This window comes from Megalopta genalis, chromosome 3 (assembly GCF_051020955.1).
Source record: "Megalopta genalis isolate 19385.01 chromosome 3, iyMegGena1_principal, whole genome shotgun sequence".
NCBI classification, from domain to species: Eukaryota; Metazoa; Arthropoda; class Insecta; order Hymenoptera; family Halictidae; genus Megalopta; species Megalopta genalis.
The window spans coordinates 2,426,203-2,450,924 of NC_135015.1; the positions used below are offsets into that span (position 1 = coordinate 2,426,203).

The 24,722-nt window shown below is 34.5% G+C and overlaps 3 protein-coding genes across 11 annotated transcripts in view; all 3 read left to right on the plus strand.

Annotated features, from left to right (window-relative positions):
- The first annotated feature begins 5 nt into the window (after positions 1–5).
- Positions 6–16,798, plus strand: LOC117226935 (odorant receptor 10-like). Of its 8 annotated transcripts, XR_013032861.1 has the most exons (8): positions 6–1,343; positions 2,434–2,557; positions 3,309–3,521; positions 5,975–6,088; positions 6,885–7,040; positions 7,198–7,371; positions 7,482–7,686; positions 8,682–10,349. XR_013032861.1 is itself a non-coding variant. In XM_076519532.1 (6 exons), exons 1-6 carry the CDS (start codon positions 1,087–1,089, stop codon positions 16,677–16,679), a joined length of 915 nt encoding a protein of 304 aa, XP_076375647.1. In that variant the 5' UTR covers positions 31–1,086; the 3' UTR covers positions 16,680–16,798. The 8 variants fall into 8 exon arrangements, 7 of the variants coding, with proteins under 7 accessions (XP_076375647.1, XP_076375649.1, XP_076375650.1 ...); XM_076519532.1 differs by lacking the exons at positions 5,975–6,088; positions 6,885–7,040; positions 7,198–7,371; positions 7,482–7,686; positions 8,682–10,349 and adding exons at positions 15,457–15,570; positions 16,352–16,507; positions 16,629–16,798 and having other exon boundaries at positions 31–1,343; XM_076519530.1 differs by lacking the exons at positions 6–1,343; positions 2,434–2,557; positions 3,309–3,521; ... (2 more) ...; positions 7,198–7,371; positions 7,482–7,686 and adding exons at positions 11,421–11,754; positions 12,662–12,868; positions 15,457–15,570; positions 16,352–16,507; positions 16,629–16,798 and having other exon boundaries at positions 9,177–10,614.
- A 74-nt stretch (positions 16,799–16,872) lies between these two features.
- Positions 16,873–22,977, plus strand: LOC117226777 (odorant receptor 24a-like). 2 transcript variants are annotated; one of them, XM_033481451.2, is made up of 7 exons: positions 16,873–17,068; positions 19,143–19,526; positions 20,202–20,535; positions 21,350–21,562; positions 22,000–22,113; positions 22,540–22,695; positions 22,825–22,977. In XM_033481451.2, exons 2-7 carry the CDS (start codon positions 19,270–19,272, stop codon positions 22,873–22,875), a joined length of 1,125 nt encoding a protein of 374 aa, XP_033337342.2. In that variant the 5' UTR covers positions 16,873–17,068; positions 19,143–19,269; the 3' UTR covers positions 22,876–22,977. The 2 variants fall into 2 exon arrangements, with proteins under 2 accessions (XP_033337342.2, XP_076375651.1); XM_076519536.1 differs by lacking the exons at positions 22,000–22,113; positions 22,540–22,695; positions 22,825–22,977 and adding an exon at positions 21,725–21,937.
- Positions 22,978–23,132: 155 nt separating this feature from the next.
- The window catches only part of LOC117226765 (uncharacterized), a 39,973-nt gene continuing 38,383 nt past the window's right edge, over positions 23,133–24,722 (plus strand). The window contains exon 1 of the mRNA XM_076519459.1: positions 23,133–24,343. Within this exon, the coding sequence (XP_076375574.1) occupies positions 24,072–24,343 (272 nt within the window). The 5' untranslated portion in view covers positions 23,133–24,071. The remainder of the gene's footprint in view (positions 24,344–24,722) is intronic.

A 24,722-nucleotide genomic window follows, 5' to 3' on the forward strand; every position in this document is an offset into this window, starting at 1 on the left:
ATATATATATAAATTTTCTTGTTATTTTATAGTAAGATCATCATCGAAACAGCATACCAAATGTCTTGGTACGACTTACAATCTAACATAAATGGTCTATTGATATTTCTAATTCTAAAATCTCAGATATGATTGCTGCTAACATTTGGAAAAATCTCAACTCTTAGCTTAGGAAGTTTCACAAGGATAAAGATTTTGTCCGATTTATTTGATCGTTAATTGCAAATTATTTTATCCTTTCTACGGATATAATTTGTAACAAATGTAAAGTCAGTTTCCACTAGTAATCTCGATTTCTCTGTTCGTAGATTATGAAAGTGTCCGGGTCTTACGTGTCAGTACTTCTCGTGATATCGTGAAAATTACCCTTTGCACTAAAGCGTAAAAGTGATTGTACACCGGATAGTGCACTATCCTGTAAAAACTTCGTTAACTGTTTTCATGTGTACTATTTCGAGTGACGTGTTTGTTTATTCAAATCACACGAAAACTTTAATGATTATAAGGACTCAATTTATCAAGTACTTCGAAGTGATTACGGCGTTTTTCTCGCCAACACTAATTTCCACAATATAAAAGCGTTTCGATGCTTGCTCCTCAGTGGCAGAAACAATACTAACAATTCAATTTCTTCTGAACCTCGGCGACATTATAATTTTATACAGCTCGCGGTAGGAATTCTTATTCCCAGATACCTTTTTCTCACGCTTTCCTTTAAGACCGTTGCATTGTCTGACCCCATCAATTTAACATGATTTTCCTTGGTATCTGTGTCCATATTTTTTATTCAAGACTAAATTACGACAACAGTGAATTTACCCTCGCTTCCTGACAAACCTATAATCAGCGCATTATTATTTGAAATAGTTATGTAGATCATGCGTGTGCACATGAAATAGTTTGCGGACTGTATATCGCTGATTTTATTCGTTCATATAGTTTTGAAGAATTTTCTACAGTCTATCGAAGGGAGTCTATGAGACACTAGCAAGCGCGGGGGTGACGAATACAAAGTTTCAAAGACAATGGAATTTTGCGATCCATAGACAACTATCATTAAGACGAACTAAATAAATATCGAGCAAAATGACATCGCCCAGTGCGATTAACAAAACCATGAAATTCTGCCTTCATTTTGTTGGCATTTGGCCAGGCACACCGCTCCCAGATGTGCACAAATTTTTCTGGATAGTCACCATGATTCTATTACAAACTTATCAATACGACTACATAATCTCACACTATAAAACTGAAAGTTTAGCGACAGTCATCGACTGTTTGACTATCACTATACCGTTCTCATTAGTGTGCATTAAATTAATTGCGGCTTGGAGGAACCAAGAGTAAGTTATCCCATAAAGATTACTTTTATTCTTACAAGAAATTTTATTTTTCGAGGTAATACCTGTGTTCTTTTTGTGGAGTAGTAAATTTTTACAATAATTAAAGGGATTACGTTCAAAGAAACACTTGTGATTTATGTATGGTTTACAAGATATTTTATGTTTAGTAATAAACGCTAATGTGTATAGGCCAACGTTTGTTTACAAACATCCATTAAAATACGATATTTCAGATGCAATGCGTATTAGCTGTCTTTTTATTATAAACTTAAAATTACTTCTACATCAATGATCTTTCACAATAAATGGCTATAAATAATTTCTATAATAAAGGTTATAATTAATTTCACAATAAATAATAAACTGCATTGATTGATGCATACATGAATTGTGTGATTCCATTTATAAAAATGAAATTGACGTGATATTTTTTTTATGCATTGACCTAGAAAAATCTTACTAACATCAGATGATGTGCCTCCTGAAACTATTCAACTTTTATTTGAAACATATTTCAGTACCATCAACGGTTTGCTAGATATTTGACTGGATCGTTTTAAATGCTTCAATCTGTATTGCATAAATTTTTAAACATAATTCGTACAAAGAAACAGACTCCCACAGCCAAGTGTCAACTAAAATAGCAACATCATATCTATTACCTGATGTCATTACTGACAATACAAGCTATTTTAATTTGGTTCGATGATCGCTTATATTCTGGTAATAAAACTGTACAATGTTGACAAAAGGTTTCCTACACAGTGTCGTTGCAAATCTTTTTAGTGCAATACAAAAGATGTTTTCTTTGATAAAAAATTGTATGTTGCACTCATCATTTTTTTCTCATCACAATGTCCTAACTCTTGATACGTCGCAGTGTGCTCCGCGAAATTTTGACAACCATGGAGGAGGACTGCGAGAAATACGCTGTTACCGATACGGGTAATCTGATAGCGAAAACATCAGTGCTATCGTTTCGATTAACGACCGCGATCATGATTGCTCACATAACCTGCCCAATTCTTTACACAATCGGCGTGATTGGGTACCAAGAAGGTAACGATACGACTCGAGTACTGCTTTTCAGGCTGGACTTGCCCTTCGACACAAACGCATCCCCCGTTTACGAGCTCGTGGTAACCGAGCAAATCCTCCATATGATATCAACTTCCCTTGCATTTGGTACCTTCGGTTCTCTCCTTTTAATGGTGGTAAGTGCAAACTGTTTCCCCTATTCACATAGGACCTTTTGGTGTGATATCTTGCAAATAATCTGTTAAATATCTCTATATGTATAAGGTCAATTTCTTTGCGATAGAATCAGATAATCTATTGAAAAATTTGTTCACTGAATGGACACTGAAGTTGCATGTTTGTTAAAATGATTGTTCTTTAATTCTCCGAATGATGTTTTTGAAAGCTAGTTGTTTTATTGCTAAGTTCATACATCTCTGAACATAATTACAGCATTCCTTGTTACTTACAACATTTTTTGAAAGTGTAATATTTAGTGAAAAATCTATAGATATATTAGAATTACCGAATAAATTTTAATTTTAACAATGTGTAATACAGGAAATTTTATATAATACAGGAAATGTTCATTCATTGGACAGATCATCGCATATATAGTTTTGCAGTGCAACTTTTTAATGTTATTTATGTTTTATTTATACATATGCAACATTCTTGTGCGTTCATATGTACAACAGCATGACCTTCAAATAACCTTGAACATTACCATTCTTTAGTTACATAAAAATTTTATTTTTATTTCTTATGTTTAGATCTAAATCTTTGGATTCTAAAATTGATCGTAAAATACGGTGAAAAAAAATACCACGAAACTTACATTAAATGAAATTTCGGTTAATAAAGACGTTTCTCATACTATATAGGCTAGATAAAATAAATAAGTTCAGCTCATTTCAACGACACATTAATCGAAATATTATTTGTTAGACTCTTCATGTAGGGTGTCACGTGGACGTATTGTGCAACAGATTGTCGGACTCATCTCTAATAGACAAAGAGGAGATACGATGTCTCATTATCAGGCAGCAAGAGATCACTATGTTTGTGAAGAAACTTGAGCAACTCTTCACGTATATTGCTCTTGCCCAACTTCTATCGAACACTATTCTTTCATGTTGTACGGGTTATCTTATCGTAAGTGTAAGTAATTCAATGTCGTTTCTCCGTGTACGTGCAATGCGTACAGAGTATTTACAGGATGGGCAACACAATTCGGCAAGAAATAATATTACGTGTAAAAATAAATGCACGAAATATTCGGGAAAGTTTCAAATAATTTCGTGGCATCAAAGAAACTCGTCTTTGGAAAATCCAGATTTCTTCGGTCGGATTTCAAATTATATATTTTTGAAATCATGATTCGACCAAAATAGTTAGAAGAAAGTAGTAATTATTGCGATTGTGTTTGTAGAATCATTTCCTATATTATTAGATTTCTGCAAAAATAATGAACCAATTCATTAGGTTTAATTGAACGACTACCAAAACCGTTTAATTTACTGGGAGGTTCAAGAGGATGTTTCCTCTATCTTAGACGTTGCAGATCTCTTTCTTCTAAATTCCACGAGCCCTACACGTTTAATCATCAAACTGAGGACACATATGTGTTCCGGAGATGGAGTACGAAAAATGCTAATTAGGAAATATTTCGTCAGCTGATATAACGAGGAAATATTGTTACTACCTCCCACTAACAGTAACGCCAAAGATGACATCGATGCAACAGCTAACTTCACAAAAATTGTTCAAGATGTAGCAAACAAAACTATTCCTATAATCGACACGAAACATAAAAAACATACGGTCTCATGATGAAATGAGATGCCAAACAGCAATCAGAACTGCAAAACATGATCTCAACATCTTCAATAACCATCCAACAACCGATTATAAAAAATTACGTGGCCTTCCGGGAGAATAATTAAAGAATGCAAAAAAGGAATTTCTGGACAAACTATATAAGTTCCAAAAACATTTGTATTGTTACGACTATTAATGAATCTAATGACTAGAAATGCTAGTAATACCAACTACAATGATAAATTCCAGCAATATATAAAAAACAATCAAGAAGTAGATAATAGACAAATTTTTATAAATACAGATAAACATTACAGCGCAAACGTTCAGGTCCTAACTCTATTCGAAACAAGTTTTTAAAACATCTCATAAACAAGACGCTGAATTACCTCATGGTACTTCTAAAAGTCATCTGGATTAACATGATATTTCCCAATTAGTGGAGAGAAGCGATAGTCGTTCCAATAGCAAAACTATGTAAAGATAAAAGAATACCAAGCAACTATAGGCCTCTAACGTGTAAACTACAGGAAAGTATTTCCGTGAGAAAGTAGTCAACAAAAGATTAACGTGGTACCTTGAAATCTCAGAATTCTTCTCGGAGTAACAAAATGGCTTTCGTCGATTTAGATCAACGATGGACCATCTAATGAAATTCGTCTTCAAAGTATACGCCGCGATAAGACAGGCTATCTGATCATGACCTGTGAAGCACCCCCACTTCCTGTCGCGCAGACTTTGATGCGTAATCTAGTACGTCTTTCTGGCCTTTTATTAGCAACTTTAACATTAATTATCTCAAAAACTATAAGCCGTCTGCCCCTAAAATTGGGTATCATTGGTGTCAGCTTTACAAGCTCTATCATTATACCAAATCTTATCAAAAAGTGAGCGTTCATCCTGAGGACCATCCCGTGTAAGAGCAATACACCAAAGTGCTCAAACTGTAATGAAGACCTCAGGATAAACCATATTATATTGGAATGCAACGACGTCCAACAAAGTAGAGACAAATACAAAGTTAATAATAATATGAGTGACATAATGAGCTTAAACGATGACATAATGAATCTAATTTTATTTTTGAAAGACATTAATATATACCCTAAAATTTAAAAATAAAGAAAAGGAAAACACCGATTGGCGGGCTCATGACACCACTCCCGAGGCAACGGTGTCCCTTCCTTAGTTCCTTGAGGGACTCACAACCAATAACTACTCGTTACAGTAAATTCTCCTTTGACGCTATGATTGTGCACAAAAATGGACAATTTGGAAAGAGGAAATTATTCGAGCCTTGCAGCTCGTTTTCATAGTTATTGACAATCGGTAACAATAAAAACGAGCCGCATGGCTCGAATAATCATATTTCCTCTTCTCAAATGGTCCATTTTTGTGTACAATATTTGGCTGAAGATCGACTGTAGGTTACGTCGAGATTGTATGGAATAGAATGAGCTCGGACGAACATTATATAACGGCAATGCGTGCGAGTGAGAGAGGAAGGAGGGTATGAAATCGTAAAACACTTTGCTCTTTCTTTTCTCATTCCGCTAAGACGTTTGCCCGTAGCTTTTACCTGTCACGAGGTTTGTCGAACAGCCCTGATCTCAAACCATAGTTACTTCTATGCGTACTCAAAGTCGATTTTTTCGATAACGAAATCTCAAATGAAAAAATTGTATTTCTTATCTTCGATTTGTTTTTTTTTCATGTAGAATCACATCCTTCTCAGTTCTACTTTCGATGCTCGGGCACGCTGTATATACTACGGTAATACTTTCTTGTTACAGTCATTGGGCATCGACAACAAGGCTCCCGTCTTACTGAAATGTATACTGTTCTACTCTGTAATTTGTATAGATGCGTTCATCTACTGTTTTGTTGGAGAATTCCTCGACAGTAAGGTAATTACATGAAAGGGATTACATCGGATATAGTAGATATACATAGCATAAATTATTAATAATTTATGTAGATGCATAGAAACAAAGAAATATGAAAGTAATAAATAGAAAAGTGTTGAATTCGGCAACTGTTTTAAGTACAGAAAGTAGCGATATAATTAAATATCAAATTTAAAAAGAATTTATCTACTTCAGAATTTTGAATATGTTCAGAGATAGTGAACAAAGGACTCAGTTTAAGCTAATTATATCAGTATAGTTCCGGCCGAGTGTGAAGTCTTTCTTACCATAATATTCTTTATTAATTGCAACACTCAAATTACTTTATATCCCCATAACGTTTACTACGTCAATAACATCATTGCTTCTCAATATGCTCGGAGCGAAATGTGCAACAAATATTTGTTTCGCCCACAATTTTGTGAGGATTTTTATATGTACGGAAAATGTATTTTCTTTTTAACGTGAGCGAGCCACACACGATAACAGATACATTTGTCCTTACAAAACATTTTCGCCATTTCTGATAACTTTGTTATTACAGAACTGAAACAATTGTAATTATTTGGGTATTCTTATTTTCATAAGAAACTATTATTTGAAGTTAACTTCGAAAGCACATACAAACATGTCTCATAGAAGTTAGTTATTTTTAGGGATTAGTAACAATAAAATGCCAATGTAGAAAACGTCTGTATGTTGTTAGTACGACAAATCAAATGCAATATTTTCTAAGTACAACATAATTCAATGTGTAATGTCCATACGTTGTTATTAATATTCTCTATACTTTTAGAGCAATATGATCGCCGAAACAGCATATGGAATTCCATGGTACAACTTAGATCCCACTGTCACTCGACAATTAGTACTGTTGATATTAAGGGCTCATAATGGACTACCTCTAACATTCGGAAAGTTTTCGAAACTCAATCTGGAAAACTTCACTGGAGTAAGAATTTCTCTCTCTCTCTCTCTCTCTCTCTCTCTCTCTCTCTCTCTCTCTCTCTCTTACGGTTATGCTTGTTATCCTCAGCAAACAGTCCATCGTGCGATCGAGAAACACGTGTGTTGATAGCATGTGTAATTGAATATTTTTACATTTGTAGATGATGAAGGCTTCAGCGTCTTACATATCGGTGCTTCTAGCAATGTCCTGAAACAGAAATCTCGCACTTGTTGTACACATAACACATCTTAACTGAAATATTGAAATGAAATCACCATGTTATCTGAACTGAAATAGATGTATAATTCTGTAATAGGCATTTGTTTTTTCGAGGGTAAGTACATCCATTCCATTGACAATTACTCGGATGGTAAAAACGAATTATCGTATTACTACTTTCATTTTTTGGATTGTACAAATTAGAACATGTATTATAAATTACAGCAAGATACCAATTCTGACAATGAGTATTGTTAATATAACTTAACACTGAGCATTGAAATAATCTCCGCTCTTTCCATGCTCGATTGTTTGCAACAGAAATGATTTCCATTTTCCTGGAAACTCGGCGACGTTACGATTTCATTAGTTTGAAGAAAACATTTTTCCTTCCAGAAGATATTTTTCTCTACGAAACGCAAATTGAATGGTAACGTCTGATCAACTTAATTTAATGTGATGTTGCCAGTCCAACTACTCCAAAAAATTATCCCCCGTCCCTTTCCGCGCACGATGTATTCATAATCAGTGTGGTGTTATTTGAAATATTTATACGGATCATACGAAGACGCAACAAATTCTTGTATATCGCTTTTATTGTTATTTCACCTCCAATAATTTTGGATGGGAGAATGAGAGAGAGAGAGAGAGAGAGAGAGAGTTGCATAATGGACTCTGGGAAATTAACGAAGAATAGCATTCTAGACGAACGAAAGCGTGAATATTGGTTTCAGGAAGGATATTCGGAAGCACAATGAATCAGTCTGTGAAGAATGTTCTTCACTTTGTTAGCAGTTGTCCGACACACCATTTTCGTGTTTGCACAAATTTTTGCGGGTGTTGTCTAATGATCTATGCCAGATTTGTTAATGCAAGTATGTGCTCACGCTATTTACAACTGATGGCTTTGTGAGTATGGTTGACTAAGTTTTGTTCATCCCTACATTATGGCAATGGTGAAAGTAATTGTTGTTTGGACGAATTAATTTGGACGAAATTAGAAAAACATTGTTCACTATGTGTGTAACTTTTTGACGAAGAAATAGTTATAATAATCCTTATGCATATGATTAATTGTCCTTATTAATTCACTTCTACACTCACAATTAAGGTGACTGACGGTGATTTCTTTCAATTCCTGGATTCTATTAAATTTGATCAATTCATTTTGTAATAAATTTGTTAACTCCATAGCTTTAACACTACTACAAAAGCAATTGTAGTTTCTGTCGTTACAGCGTGATTGTTTTATTAAATATATCCGTTTGTCATACCCTTTTAAAGTGCAAAATGGATTCTATTGATCTTTCCAATTTCGTTTCGCCTTTTTATGTATATTGCAGTGTCTATTTGATACTATTGCAATGCAGTGATACCATAGAATCGTAGTTTAAGATCAGAGACTTAAAGGGCGGATTTTCACAGGGACAGAATCGTCCAAATGGGGGTGCAAAGTCGGGTCAGTACCGTAAGTAGTAATCTCATATACTATTACTCGTGTACTTTCACTTTTGTACTCGAACTTTTAAATACTGCATACGCAGAAACAATGTCATATAAAGTTACTTCCAACAGATACTGCTGAAGCAAAGATGCCCTAGTGGAAGTCCAATAGACTTTATTCACTAATAATCTATACTTTATAAAAATATGTGACATATTATGTAATAAGAATAAGATCTGTCGAACAAGCATTAGGGCATCTTTGCTTCAGCAGTATCGGTTTGAAATGAGTAAACTGTGGATTTTATGCATTCTTGACAAAAATGAGTACATCAAAAACAGAACTGCAGAGACATTAGAAGTGTTTTAAAATATTTTTATATTACATAGAAGTTATTATAATTATTAAAAGAGTAGATACATTTTTATCTGACTTATGTTTCTCACAATTACTGTGTATAATTTTTATTTTCGTAGAACTGATTTTAGACAGCGGTGATATGATACTCCTGTAATGAATGAGAAAAATCAGTAATTAATTACCAACCTGTAAATGAACGTACAGTTTTATTAATTTTGCAAAATATTTAGAAGATAACCAAAATTACTATTGCTCTTAAGTTATCCACATAATTAAACATTACGTTTTTGAACCTAACATACGTCGTCCATTGATACTTCTAATTATAAAATCTCAGACAGGGTTGCCACTAACATTTGGAAACTTCTCAACTCTTAGTTTAGCAAGCTTCTCCAGGGTAAAGATTTTGTCCGATTTATTTGATCGTTAATTGCAAATTACTTTATCCTTTCTACGGATATAATTTGTAACAAATGTAAAGTCAGTTTCCACTAGTAATCTCGATTTCTCTGTTTATAGATTATGAAAGTGTCCGGGTCTTACGTGTCAGTACTTCTCGTGATATCGTGAAAATTACCCTTTGCACTAAAGCGTAAAAGTGATTGTACACCGGATAGTGCACTATCCTATAAAAACTTCGTTAACTGTTTTCATGTGTACTATTTCGAGTGACGTGTTTGTTTATTCAAATCACACGAAAACTTCAATGATTATAAGGACTCAATTTATCAAGTACTTCGAAGTGATTACGGTGTTTTTTTCGCCAACACTAATCTCCACAATATAAAAGCGTTTCGATGCTCGCTCCTCAATGGCAGAAACAATACTAACAATTCAATTTCTTCTGAACCTCGGCGACATTATAATTTCATACAGCTCGCGGTAGGAATTCTTATTTCCAGATACCTTTTTCTCACGCTTTACTTTAAGATCGTTGCATTGCCTGACCCCATCAATATAACATGATTTTCCTTCGTATCTGCGTTTACATTTTTTATTCAAGTCTAAACTACGACAATAGCGAATCTACCCTCGCCTCCCGACAAACCTATAATCAGCGCATCATTATTTGAAATACTTATGTAGATCATGCGTGTGGACATGAAATAGTTTGCGGACTGTCTGTCGCCTGTCTTTTCTGTTCGTATAGTTTTGAGGAACTTTTTATAGTCTATCGTAGGGAAACCATGAGACACAACCGAGTGCGAAGGTGACGAACGCAAAGAGTTGAAGACAATGGAATTTTGCGGTCCACAGACAGCGATCATTTAGGCGAACAAAATAAATATCGTGCAAAATGGCATCGCCTAGTGCGATTAACAAAACCATGAAATTCTGTCTTCACTTTGTTGGAATTTGGCCCGGCACACCGTTCCCAGATGTGCACAAATTTTTTTGGATAGTCACCATGATTTTATTACAAACCTATCAATACGACTACATAATCTCACACTATAAAACTGAACGTTTAGCCATAGTCATCGACAGTCTGACTATCGCTATACCGTTCTCATTAGTGTGCTTTAAATTAATTGCGATTTGGACGAACCAAAGGTAAGTTATTCCATAGAGATTACTTGTATTCAGCATGTCGTTGTTTTCATTTACAAGAAATTTTATTTTTCGAGGTTATACAGAATCCATAGGATCTGTGTTCTTTTTGTGGAGTAGTAAATTTTTATAATAATTGAAGGGATTATCTTCAAAGAAACACTTATATGATTTATATATCGTTTACAAGATATTTTATGTTTAGTAATAAACGCTAATCTGCATAGGCGAACGTTTGTTTACAAACATCCATTAAAATACGATATTTCAGATGCAATGTTTATTAGCTATTTTTTTTATTATAAACTTAAAATAACTTCTATATCAATGATCTCTCACAATAAATGTCTTAATACTTTTATGTAGGAAATAAGTATGCATCGATTGATGCATACATAAATTATGTGATTCCATTTAAAAAAATGAAATTGACCTTGATATTTTTTTTACGCATTGACCTAGAAAAATCTTACTAACATCAGATTATGTGCCTCCTGAAACTATTCAACTTTTATTTGAAACATATTTCAGTATCATCAACGGTTTGCAACATATTTGACTGGATCGTTTTAAATGCTACTGGCAATAAAAGCTCTTTTAATTTGGTTTGAAAATCTTTTATATTCTAGTAGTAACATTATGAAACGTCGCTCAGTTTTTTGTTTGTTGACAAAAGGTTTCTTATATGGTGTCGTTTCAAATCTTTTTAGTGTAATACAAAAAACATTTTGTTGGACAAAAAATTGTATGTTGCACTCTGTCATTACACTTCTCATCACCCTGACGCCCTAACTCTCGATACCTCGCAGTGTGCTCCGCGAAATTTTGACAACCATGAAGGAGGACTGCGAGAAATACGCTGTTACCGATACGGATAATTTGATAGCGAAAACGTCGGTGCTTTCGTTTCGATTAACGACCGCGATCCTGGCTGCTCACATAACCTGTTCGACTCTTTATATAATCGGCGTGCTTGGGTACCAACAAGGTAACAGTACGACCCGAGAACTGCTTTTCAGAATGGACTTGCCCTTCGACACGAACGTGTCCCCCGCTTACGAGCTCGTGGTAACTGAGCAAATCCTTCATCTGCTATCATCCTCCCTTACATTTAGTACCTTTGGTTCTCTGCTTTTGACGATGGTAAGTGCAATCTGCTTCGCCTATTCACATAGGATCTTTTGGTGTGATATCCTGCAAATAACTTGTTAATATACGGTCAATTTATTTGTGATAGAATCAGATAATCCGTTGAAAAATTTGTTCACTGAATGGACATTGAAGTTGCATGTTTGTTAAAATGATTGTTATTTAATCGTCCGAATGATGTTTTTGAAAGCGAGTTGTTTTATTGCTAAGTTCATGTATCTTTCAACACATTTACAGCATTTCTTGTTACTTACAACATTTAAAAAAAATGTAATGTTTTGTGAAAAATCCATAGATATATTAGAATTACCGTATAAATTTTAATGTTGACAAGGTATGATAGCCTTTACTTTTTATATAATACAGGAAATTTTCATTCATTGGACAGATTATCGCACATATTCAGGGTGTCCCAAAATTATTGTAGAAGCAGGAAATGGGAGGTTCCTGAGGACATTTGACCGCCAAAAGCTGTCGAAGCCCAGTTCCGCTCATTGTCTCGGCTGCCTCGTACCAGCTAATCTCGCCTCTCATTGGTCATTTCTTGCTTGCACAATAACTTTAGGACACCCTTAATTTTGCTGTGTTATTTTTTGTCATTCATGTTTCCTTTATACATACGTAACAGTTTTGTGTATTCATATGTACAATAGCATGACCCTCAAATAACCTTGAACGTTACCATTCTTTAATTACACACAAATTTTATTTTTAATTTTTATGTTTAGATATAAATGTTTGAATTCTAAAATTGATCGTGAAATACCGCGAAAGAATACCGTGAAAGTTACTTTAAATGAGATTCTGATTGACAGAGACATTTCTCATACTGCTTAAGCTAGATCAAGTAAATAAGTTCAGCTCATTCCAGCGACACATTAATCGAAATATTATTTGTTAGACTCTTCATGTAGGGTGTCTCGTGGATATATTGTGCAACAGATTGTTGGAATCATCTCTAATAGACAAAGAACAGATACGATTTCTCATTATCAGGCAGCAAGAGATCACTATGTTTGTAAAGAAACTTGAGCAACTCTTCACGTATATTGCTCTCGTCCAACTACTAGCGAACACTATCGTTACGTGTTGCACGGGTTATCTTATCGTAAGTGTAAGTAATTCAATTTCGTTTCTCCGTGTACGTGCAATGCGTACAGAGTGTTACAGGATGGGCAACACAATTCACCAAGAAATGATATTACGTGTAAAAATAAATGCACGAAATATTCGGGAAAGATTCAAATAATTTCGTGGCATTAAAGAAACTCGTCTTTGGAAAATCCAGATTTCTTCGGTCGGATTTCAAATTATATATTTTTGAAATCATGATTCGACCAAAATAGTTAGAAGAAAGTAGTAATTATTGCGATTGTGTTTGTAGAATCATTTCCTATATTATTAGATTTCTGCGAAAATAATGAACCAATTCATTGATTTTAATTGAACGACTACCAAAACCGTTCATTTTGCGGAGATTCAAGAGGATGTTTCCTCTATCTTAGACGTTGCAGATCTCTTTCTTCTAAATTTCACGAGCCCTACACGTTTAATCATTAAACTGAGAACACATATGTTACCGGAGATGGAATACGAAAAATGCTAATTAGGAAATATTTCGTCAGCTGATATAACGAGGAAATATTGTTACTACCTCCCACTAACAGTAATGCCAAAGATGACATCGATGCAACAGCTAACTTCACAAAAATTGTTTAAGATGTTGCAAACAAAACTATTCCTATAATCAACATGAAATACAAAAAACACACGGTTTCATGATGAAATGAGATGCTAAACAGCAATCAGAACTGCAAAACATGATCTCAACATCTTCAATAACCATCCAACAACCGATTATAAAAAATTACGTGGCCTTCCGGGAGAATAATTAAAGAATGCAAAAAAGGAATTTCTGGACAAACTATATAAATTCCATAAATAGTAGCATTCTTTAGAAGATGTGCTGGGAAGAATCAAGAAAATCAGCGGTTGTCCAAAAAACATTTGTATTGTTACGACTATTAATGAATCTAATGAAGTAATGAGTAAGCTATTTGATATTGCTAATGAACTGGCCAAATCTTTTACTAGAAATGCTAGTAATATCAACTACAATGATAAATTCCAGCAATATATAAAAAACAATCAAGAAGTAGATAATAGACAAATTTTTATAAATACAGATAAACATTACAGCGCAAACGTTCAGGTCCTAACTCTATTCGAAACGAGTTTTTAAAACATCTCATAAACAAGACGCTGAATTACCTCATGGTACTTCTAAAAGTCATCTGGATTAACATGATATTTCCCAATTAGTGGAGAGAAGCGATAGTCGTTCCAATAGCAAAACTATGTGAAGATAAAAGAATACCAAGCAACTATAGGCCTCTAACGTGTAAACTACAGGAAAATATTTCCGTGAGAAAGTAGTCAACAAAAGATTAATGTGGTATCGTGAAATCTCAGAATTCTTGTCGGAATAACAAAATGGCTTTCGTCGATTCAGAACAACAATGGGCCATCTAATGGAATTCGACTTCGAAGTATGCGGACTACCTGATCATGACCTGCGAAGCACCCCCACTTCCTGCTACGCAGGCCTCGATGCGTTATCCAATCTTTTTGGCCTTTTATTAGTAACTTTAACATTAATTATCTCGAAAACTATAAGTCGCCTGCCCCTCAAATCGGGTATCATTGGCTTCAGCTTTACAAGCTCTATCATTGTACCACCTTCCCTTGCAAGAACAATATACCAAACTGTAATGAAGACCTCAGTATAAATTTTGGAATGTAATGACGAACATAGCACAGATAAATACAAAGTTAAGAATAATATGAGTGACATAATGAATTCAATTGATGATATAAAGAATCTAATTTGATTTTTGAAAGACATCAACATATATCCCAAAATTTAAAAATAAAGTAAAGGAAAACACCGATCGGCGAGCTCTAGACTCCATTCCTCGAAGGACTCTCCACCAGTAACGACATGTTACAGTAAATTCTTCGTAACTGTCGACAATCGGTAACCATAAAAACGAGCTGCAAGGCTCGAATAATCGTATCTTCTCTTCCCGAAGTGTCCATTTTTGTGTACAATCTGAGTGTCAATTAGGGAGTGTAGGTTACGTCAAGATTGAGTGAAGTAGAAAGAGCTCGGATGATTAGCATATAACGGTAATGCGTGCAAGTGAGAGTGGAAGGATGGCATATAAACGTAAACACTTCGCTCTTTCTCTTCCACGCCAAGACGCTTGCCCCGTAGCTTTGCCCCGTCGTAGTTTTGCCGCGTAGCTTTGGCCCGTCGTAGTTTTGCCGCGTAGCCTTGCCCCGTAGCTTTGCCCCATAGCTTTGCCCTTAACTCGCAGCTTTTCCTTTGCTCGCTGCGAAGTTTGTCGAACAGCTCTGATTTAGACTATAGTTGCTGAAGTATAATATATGTATAGTATATGAAGTACAATATATATTATTATTATTGTTAAATATATAATGTGTTATTTATGACAATAGTACTTGCTGAATATTCAAAATTGATTTTTTCAATAACGAAGCCTTAAATGCAAAAAATTGTATTTCTTATCTATGATTTGTTCTTCATGCAGAATCGCACCTTTCTCGGTTGTACCACCGATGCTCGGCACTCTCTACATATGTATATGTTACAGAAATACTTTCTTATTACAGTCAGTGGGCCTCGAAAATGTAGTTCCCGTCTTTCTGAAATGTATAATGTTCTACAATGTAATGTGTTTAGATGCGTTCACCTATTGTTTTGTTGGGGAATTCCTCGAGATTAAGGTAATTGTGCATGAAACGAATTACATAGAATATATATCTCATAAATTAGCCATAAATAATGCACACTTAGTACGCTTTGTTTCAGTTCATATTATTCACACGATATATAGAGAAATGTTGTATTTGGCAACATTTTTAAGTATAGAAAGTAGCGATATAATAAAGATTTAATTTAAAAAGGATTTATCTACTCCAGGATTTTGAATATGTTCAATGACAGTCGAAAACGGACCCAGTTTAAGCTAGTCAGATCACTACAGTTCCGAATGTGCCTGAAGTCATTCCTACCATAACATTCTTTATTAATCGCAATACTCGAATTACTTTCAATCTCCTTAACGTTTACTACGTCACTAATATCATTGCCTCTAAATATGTTCTTAGCGAAATGTGCAACAAATATGTTGGTTTCGCCCACAATTACGTGAGGATTTTTATGTGCACGGAAAATGTATTTTCTATTTAACGTGAGCAAGCATCACACGATAGATAACAGATGCATTTGTTTTTACAAAACATTTTCGCTATTTCTAATAACTTTGTTATTAAAGAACTGAAACAATTTTAGTTATTTGGGTATTGTTATTTTCATAAGACACTATTATTTGAAGTTAACTTTAAAAGCACATACAAATATGTCTCATGGAAGTTAATTATTTTTAGGGATTAGTAACAATAATCAAATGCAATATCAGTAACAATCAAATGCATGTTTTCTAAGTACAACATAGTTGAATATGTAATGCCCACACATTGTTATTAACATTCTCTATACTTTTAGAGCAATATGATCGCCGAGACAGCATATGGAATTCCATGGTACGACTTAGATCCTAATGTCAGTCGACAAGTAGTACTGTTGATATTAAGGGCTCATAATGGACTACCTCTAACATTTGGAAAGTTTTCGAAACTCAGTCTGGAAAGCTTCACTGCAGTAAGAATTTTTCTATCCTTCACTTACGGTTATGCTTGTTATCCTCAGCGAACAGTTCATCGTGCGATCGAGAAATACGTGTGTTGATAGCATGAATAATTGAATATTTTTACATTTGTAGATGATGAAGGCTTCAGCGTCTTACATGTCGGTGCTTCTAGCAATGTCTTGAAACAGAAACCTCGCACTTGTTGTACACATAACATATCTTAACTGAAATATTGAAATGAAATCACCATGTTATCTGAACTGAAATAGATGTATAATTCTGTAATAGGCATTTGTTTTTTCGAGGGTAAGTGCATCCATTACACATTGAGAGTTACTCGTATTGCCACTTTCATTTTTTGGTTTGTATCAATTAGAACATGAATCATGAACTACAGCAAGATACTAATTCTGACAATGAGTATTGCTAATATAACTTAACCGTGAACATTGAAATAATCTTTGCTCTTTTTGCGCTCGATTGTCTGCAACAGATATGATTTCCATTTTTCTGGATACTCAGTGGTGTTACGATATTATTAATTTGAGGAATCAAATTTGGGCGAATCAAAGGTAAATTAGAAAAACATTGTTCACTATGTGTGTAACTTTTTAGCGAAGGAATATTTTTAATAATCCTTATGCAAACGACTAATTGTCTTTATTAATTCACTTCTACACTCACAATTCAGGTGACTGACGTATTAGAAAATGATGGCATCCATAACTTTGTTAATTTAATATTTCAGACAATTTATCTTGCAAATACGTTTTTGAAACAGTGATCTCGCTTTTTTAAACAAAATTGCACTGGATCACTCATTTAAATGGTAACCTAATTAACAGGCAGCGGATATTTATGCAACGAGAACTTTTCGAACTTTCTTTAATAATTGTGACATGTTGATTTCTTTCAATTCCTGGATTCTATTAAATTTGATCAATTCATCTTGTAATAAATTTGTTAATTCCATAGCTTTAACACTACTATAAAAGCAATTGTAGTTTCCGTCGTTACAGCGTGATTGTTTTAAGACATATGTTTTATTAAATATATCCGTTTGTCATACCCTTGTAAAGTGCAAAATGAATTCTGTTGATCTTTCCAATTTTGTTTCGCCTTTATATGTATATTGCAGTATCTATTTGATACTGTTGCAATGCAGTGATACCATAACGTCGTAGTTTAAGATTAGAGACTTAAAGGGCGGATTTTCACAGGGACAGAATCGTCCAAATGGGGGCGCAAAGTCGGGTCAGTACCGTAAAAGCAGCTAGCTTGAGCGTATTGTAACACAGTAGTCTCATATATACTCTATTACTCGTGTACTTTCACTTTTGTACTCCAAACTTTAAATCCTGGATGCGTAGAAACAATGTCATATAAAGTAATTTCCAATGGATACTGCTAGACTAAAGATGCCTCAGTAGAAGTTCAATAGATTTTATTCTCTGTACTTCAGTCTATTCACTGTAGTTCATAGAACTGTAAAGCCATTAGACGAGCTTCAGAATATTTTTATATTACACAGAAGTTATTATAATTATTAAAGGAGAAGATACACACATTTTTATCTGACTTATGTTTCTCACAATTACCGTGTACAATTTTTATTTTCGTAGAACTGATTTTAGACAGCGGTGATATGATACTCCTGTAATGAATGAGAAAAATCAGTAATTAATTACCAATCTGTAAATGAACGTACAGTTTTATTAATTTTGGTAAATATTCAGAAAATAACCAAAATTACTATTGCTCCTAAGTTATCCACATAGGTAAATTCTATGACGTCGTCCATTGATAGCTTTAATTCTATAATCTCAGACAGAATTGCCACTAACATTTGAAATCTTTTCAACTCTTGGTTTAGCAAGCTTCACCAGGAAAAAGATTCTGTTCAATTTATTTGATTGTTGATTGCAAATCACTTTATCTTTTCTACGCATACAATTTGTAACACATACGAAGTTAGTTTCCAGTAGTAATTTTGATTTCTGTATTCATAGATTATGAAAGCAATCATGTCAATACGTTTTACAAATCCTTGAAAATTACCTTTTGCACCAAAGTGTGAAATTAACTATACATCGGATAGGGATCTTTCTTGTAAATTCTTACTGAACTGTCTTACATGTACACTATTTCTAGTCACGTGTTTGTCTATTTAAATCATGTAGTTAACTGCTATAATTATAAGAACTCAATTTATCCAGTGTCGAAAAGCGGTTTTGACGTTTCTCTCGTCAGCACTTAATCTCCACAATATAAAAGCGTTTCGATGCTCGCCCCTCAGCGGCAGGAACAATACTAACAATTCAATTTCGTCTGTACCTCGGCGACATTATAATTTCATACTGCTCGCAGTAGGCATTTTTATTTCCAGATAGTTTTTTTTCCCACGCTTTAGTTCAAATACATTGTCTGACCCCATCAATTTAACGCGATTTTCCTTGCCATCTGCGTCTACATTTTTTATCCATGACTAAAGTACGACAACAGCGAAACTTCCCTCGTCTCCCGATAAACCTATAATCACCGTAACATTATTTGAGATATTTATGTAGAGGATGTGCATGAAATAGTTTGCGGACTGTTCGTCGCCTGTCTTCTCCGTTCACATAGTTTTTGAGAAATTTTTTACAGTCTATCGCAGAGAGTCTATGAGACACTAGCGAGCGCGGGGGTGACGAACGCAAAGTTTCGAAGACAATGGAATTTTGCGGTCCATAGACGGCTATCATTAAGACGAACTAAATAAATATCGAGCAAAATGACATCGCCCAGTACAATCAACAAAACCATGAAATTCTGCCTTCATTTTGTTGGCGTTTGGCCGGGCACGCCACTTCCAGGTCTACATAAAATTTTCTGGATAGTCGCCATGACTCTATCACAAACTTATCAATACGATTATATAATCTCACACTATAAAACTGAAAGTCTTGTGACACTTATCGACAGCCTGAGTATCACTATGGCGTTCACATTATCGTGCATTAAATTAATTGTGTCTTGGACAAACCACGGGTAAGCTTTATTCACCGAATGTTGCTTCCTTTTACAAGAAATTTAATTTTTCAACGTAATAGAGAATACTCAGAATCCGTGTTCTCTTTGTGAAACAGTATATTTTTTAGAATAACTAAAGAGACGATGTTTAAAGAAACATTAGTGACTTAAGAAAGACGGATGTCTTTTTTAGCAATCAGTATGTATTTGGAAAATTGTTTTCAATGTTTCAACAATTCCGACAAAGCTTTAGTATCATTTCTCAAATGAAGATTAACTACAAGATTTTCTTAGTTCGGTACAAAAGAAGCTACCTCTGTTTTTTTAATGTTTTGTGAAACACTTGTGATTTGAGAGGCAACGCTAAAGTAACGGCTCTAAAATCAAGGGCTTATTTAACTATGTACTAAAAGTAGATAGATAAATAAGTAGTAAATTCACTGATAGGAATTATTTACATATGTTTTTGTTCATTTATTCTGTTTTGTAAAATCTGTTTAGTGCAGTAAAAGGACGCTTTCCTTATTCAAAGATTTTATATGACACTCAACATTCTCTTCTTATTACGACGACGTTTAAATTTTTAATTCAGCGCATCTTTCCATGCTTGCGCATAAGAGAAACGACGTCGCTTTTGATTCAAACGTATCTCATAGCTGAAGGAGTCTGACCCTGACTCTCGATACTTCGCAGTGTGCTCCGCGAAATTTTAACAACCATGGAGAAGGACTGCCAGAAATACGCCGATATCGATACGAATAATTTGATAGCGAAAACGTCGATGCTTTCATTTCGATTAACGACCGCGATCACTGTTGGTCACCTTGTCTCCGTGGTTCTTTACACATTGGGCACAATTGGATATCAAGAAGGCAGTAATTCGACTCGAGAGTTGCTTTTCAAAATGGATTTGCCCTTCGACACGAACGAGTCCCCCGCTTATGAGCTTGTGATAACCGCGCAATTCCTTCATCTGGTAACATCCTCCCTCAACTTCGGTACTTTTAGTGCTTTCCTTTTGATGGTGGTAAGTGCAAACTGCTGTGTTTATTCACATAGGACTCTTTAGTGTGATCTCTTGCAAGTAACCTGTTGATGAACATTATATGATGTCAACTTCTTTGCGACGACAGAGCAAATGAGCGGAACTGTACTTCGTCGGTGCTAGCCGAGCTCACCTCTCATTTGTCCCTGTGGAAGAAGCTACTTCAAATGACCTTAGTAACCTCTCATTTCCCGATTTGCGAGTATCTTTTGGAGCATTCTATAGAATAACTTACTTTCTTAATCCTTTATAATTTTTAATAGCATTAAAATAAAAAATAAAATTACAACTTATATCACAAATATGGTAAACAAAATATCACCGTCAACCGATGAAAATGAAAATATAACTAATACACTTTGAAGTGCATTCGATTTCATATCTTAAGAAATAAATTAAATTTCATATCTTAAGAAATAAAATAAAAGTAATTTTTTCATATCATTTGAAAGAAAATCAAAATACAGAATTTGATTTACCAAGTAAGAGTTATAAAAGCATAAATTATATCTTAAAATAAAAAATTTTTTTATATTACTTTATCGTATTATTTCCATCGTTGAATTTTTATATTATCAAATTAGAATTTTAGTCGCAGTTGTACGCGATTTTATTTCCTTATGTATTTCATGTATCTTATATATCTTATAAAATTCCCAGGTACCCGGGAAATTTTTGTCTACCCGTGTACCCGGGTACCTCATAGGTTCGATTGAAATTGTAATTTTAATCGTAATTAAGTGGCCTGTTTGCTCATTACATCGAAACAATGTTTAATCGAAATATTACTTTTTAGACTTTTCATATAGGCTGTCACGTGGACATACTGTGCAACACAATGTGGGATCCATCTCTAGTAGACAAAGAGCAGATACTATTCTTCATCAGCAGGCAGCAGGAGATCACTATGTTGGGAAAGAAAATTGAGCAACTGTTCACGTATATAGCTCTCGGCCAACTTCTATCGAACACTCTCATTACGTGTTGCGTGGGTTATCTTATTGTAATTGTAAGTAATGCAATTGCATTTCCTTCTGTACGTGCAATGCATACAGGGTGTTGTAGGATGGGTAACACAATCGGGCTAGAAATAATATTAACTGCAAAAATGAAATAGAACTCAAATATTCTCTCACGAGGTATTAAAGAAACTCGTCTTTGAAAATTCCAGATTTCTTCAGTCGGATTTCTAAATGACATTTCCTCAAAAATAACTTCAAAGGTACAAGTTTTATTCTTTTCTTTCTGTCACTCTCGAATGTGCAATGTGCATAACACACATAACAATGTGATCTGTAAAGTGACTCGCCCAAAATAGTTAAAAAGGAGTAATTATTACGGTTCTGTTAGTAGAGAATTGTTTTCCTTGTTGCATTACCCATTAGTACAGCACTCTGTAAGTATTATTAGGATGTTACGAAAATAATGACTCAATTCTTGTCACAGTCGTTGAGCATGGAAAATGGACTTCCCATCTTTATTAAATGTATAGTGTTCTACTGTGTAATTTGTATAGAAGCGTTCATCTACTGTTTTGTTGGAGAATTCCTCGACATTAAGGTAATTACATGAAACGAATTACATTGGATATAATAAATATACATAGTATAAATTATATAGTAATAAATTATGTAGACAGTTTCAGACGGTATTATCGGTATTATCCGCATAGAAAGAAAGGAATATAAAAGTAATAAATAAAAAAGTGTTGAATTCGGTAACTGTTTTAAGTACAGAAAGTAGCGATATAATTAAGTATCAAATTTAAAAAGAATTTATCTACTTCAGAATTTTGAATATGTTTAGTGATAGTCAAGAAAGGACTCAGTTTAAGCTAGTTAGATCAGTACAGTTCAGGGCGAGAGTGAAGTCTACTTTTTCCTACCATAATATCCTTTATTATATAAATTCTCTTAAGGTTTACAGTATAACATAGTCGAATGTGTAATACCTGTTCACACACGCTGTTATACTCTATACTTTCAGAGTAAAATGATCGCCGAAGTAGCATATGGGATGCCATGGTACAACTTAGATCCAAATATTAGTCGACAATTAGTGCTGTTGATATTAAGAGCTGAGAAGGGAATGCCTCTGACATTCGGAAAGTTTTCGAAACTCAATCTGGAAAGCTTCACTGGAGTAAGAATTTTTCTATATTTCACTCTCTCTCTTATGGTTATGCCTGTTATCCTCAGCGAACAATTCATCGTGCGATCGAGGAATACATGTGATGATAGCATGAGTAATTGAATATTCTTACATTTGTAGATCATGAAGGCTTCAGCATCTTACATGTCGGTGCTTCTAGCAATGTCCTGAAACAGAAACCTCGCACTTGTTGTACACGTAACACATCGTAAATGAAATATTGAAATGAAATCACCATGTTATCTCAACTGAAATAGATGTATAATTCCGTAACATGCATTTCTTTTTCCGAGGATAAGTGCATCGATTTCGTTATCAATTGCTCAGATAGTGAAAACGAAGTATCGTATCGTTCCTTTCATTTAGAAATTTGATCTGTACCAATTAAAACGTGAAACATAAACTACAGCAAGATTTAACTCTGGCAAGGAGCATTGTTAACACGGAGCAGAAAAAACAGCTTTTTTATATTAGTTTATAAAAGTAACAATAATACATTTATTCTGATTTTTAACAAGTGTTATTGTAACATTTGTCGTAAGTAGCATATAAATTGTATAAATAACACATAAATGTATCTTTACGATATGAATAATCGTAAATTAAAAAATTAGTGACCTGTCATTTTAACGGGTTCCGTAAATCTAGTGTTAATATAACTTAACACTGAGCATTGAAATGATCTCCGTACTTCAACCGACACTCACGTTTTCGAAATAAAAATATTTCTATGTTCGATTGCCTGCAACAGAAACGATACCCGTTTTTCTGGAAATTCAATGACGGTACCATTTCATGAACGCTCGTAGAAACATTTTTACCTCCAGAAGTGTTTTTTCTCTACGAAACGCAAATTGAACGGCGACGTCTGATCAAATCAATTTAACATGATGTCGCCACTCGTGCATGTTTCTGCATTATTTACGAAAATCGTTCGTCGCTGCACCGAAGTTGTGATAACAACTCCAACAAATCCTCCCCCGTCCTTTTTCGTCCCCGGTGTATCCGTAATCAGTGCGGTATCATTTGAAATATTTATGCAGGTCATGCGAATGCGCAACAAATGCTCGCGTATCGCTTTTATTATTATTTCACTTTCCATAGTTTTCGAAGAAGTTCTTGATCTATCGTAGGAAGTTGACGCAAGTTTCTGTCGATGGTGTGTGTATGTGTGTGTGTGTGTGTGTATGCGTGTGTGTGTGTGAGAGAGAGAGAGAGAGAAAGAGAGAGAGAGAAAGAGAGAGAGAGAAAGAGAGAGAGGAAGGGAGAGGAAAGAGAGAGGGAGAGAGAGAGAGATCTACGCAATATTATCATCACAATGGACGTAGGAGAATCAACAAAAAATAGAATCCTAGACGAACGCTCGAATGTTAGTGTCCGAAAAGATGCTTCGGACTACAGTGAGTCAGTCTGTAAAGTATGGACTTCACTTTGTTGGCATTTGGCCAGGTACACCGTTTCCGGGATTGCGCAAATTTTTTTGGGTGTTGTCTACTACTCTGTGCCAGATTTATCAGTACAAGTACGTGATCACGCATTTTAAAACTGACGGCTTCGCAGATATGGTTGACTGTTTGTGTTTTGCTCTGCCCTATACTATGACGATGGTTAAATTAATTATTGTTTGGACGAAACACAGGTAAGTTAAAAAATATTGTTCGCTACAGCTGAATCTTTTTGCACGGAGAAATATTTGGAAAGAAATCTTACGCTTCGTTGGTGTGATTTTGATGCATGTCTGAATAAACAACGAATTTTTATGCAGAAGGATAATTGTATTTATTTAATGCAGTCCTACATTTACAATAGAGGTGACTGATGTTATGTAACGTAACACAATGATGCAAGAATTTCGTTAATTTAATAGTTCAGACATATGGATTCGCAAATATGTTTTTGAAACAGTTTTCGCTTTTTTCAAAAGTTTACGCTAAATTATTCGTTTAAACGGTATCTGAAGCGATCGTGTATGACAGAACCACTATGCTGGTTTCATTCGCTTCCGACTCTATGTACGA

Coding starts and splice junctions, on each gene's coding strand:
- LOC117226935 (XM_033481734.2), top strand. CDS start 10,358: ATGGCATCGCCTAGTGCGATTAACAAAACCATGAAATTCTGTCTTCAC. Junction 12,875..15,456: donor CGGGTTATCTTATCGTAAGT/GTAAGTAATTCA, acceptor TTCTTATTACAG/TCAGTGGGCCTCGAAAATGT. Junction 16,508..16,628: donor GTCTGGAAAGCTTCACTGCA/GTAAGAATTTTT, acceptor TTACATTTGTAG/ATGATGAAGGCTTCAGCGTC.
- LOC117226777 (XM_033481451.2), top strand. CDS start 19,270: ATGACATCGCCCAGTACAATCAACAAAACCATGAAATTCTGCCTTCAT. Junction 19,527..20,201: donor GTGTCTTGGACAAACCACGG/GTAAGCTTTATT, acceptor GATACTTCGCAG/TGTGCTCCGCGAAATTTTAA. Junction 22,114..22,539: donor GAGAATTCCTCGACATTAAG/GTAATTACATGA, acceptor CTATACTTTCAG/AGTAAAATGATCGCCGAAGT.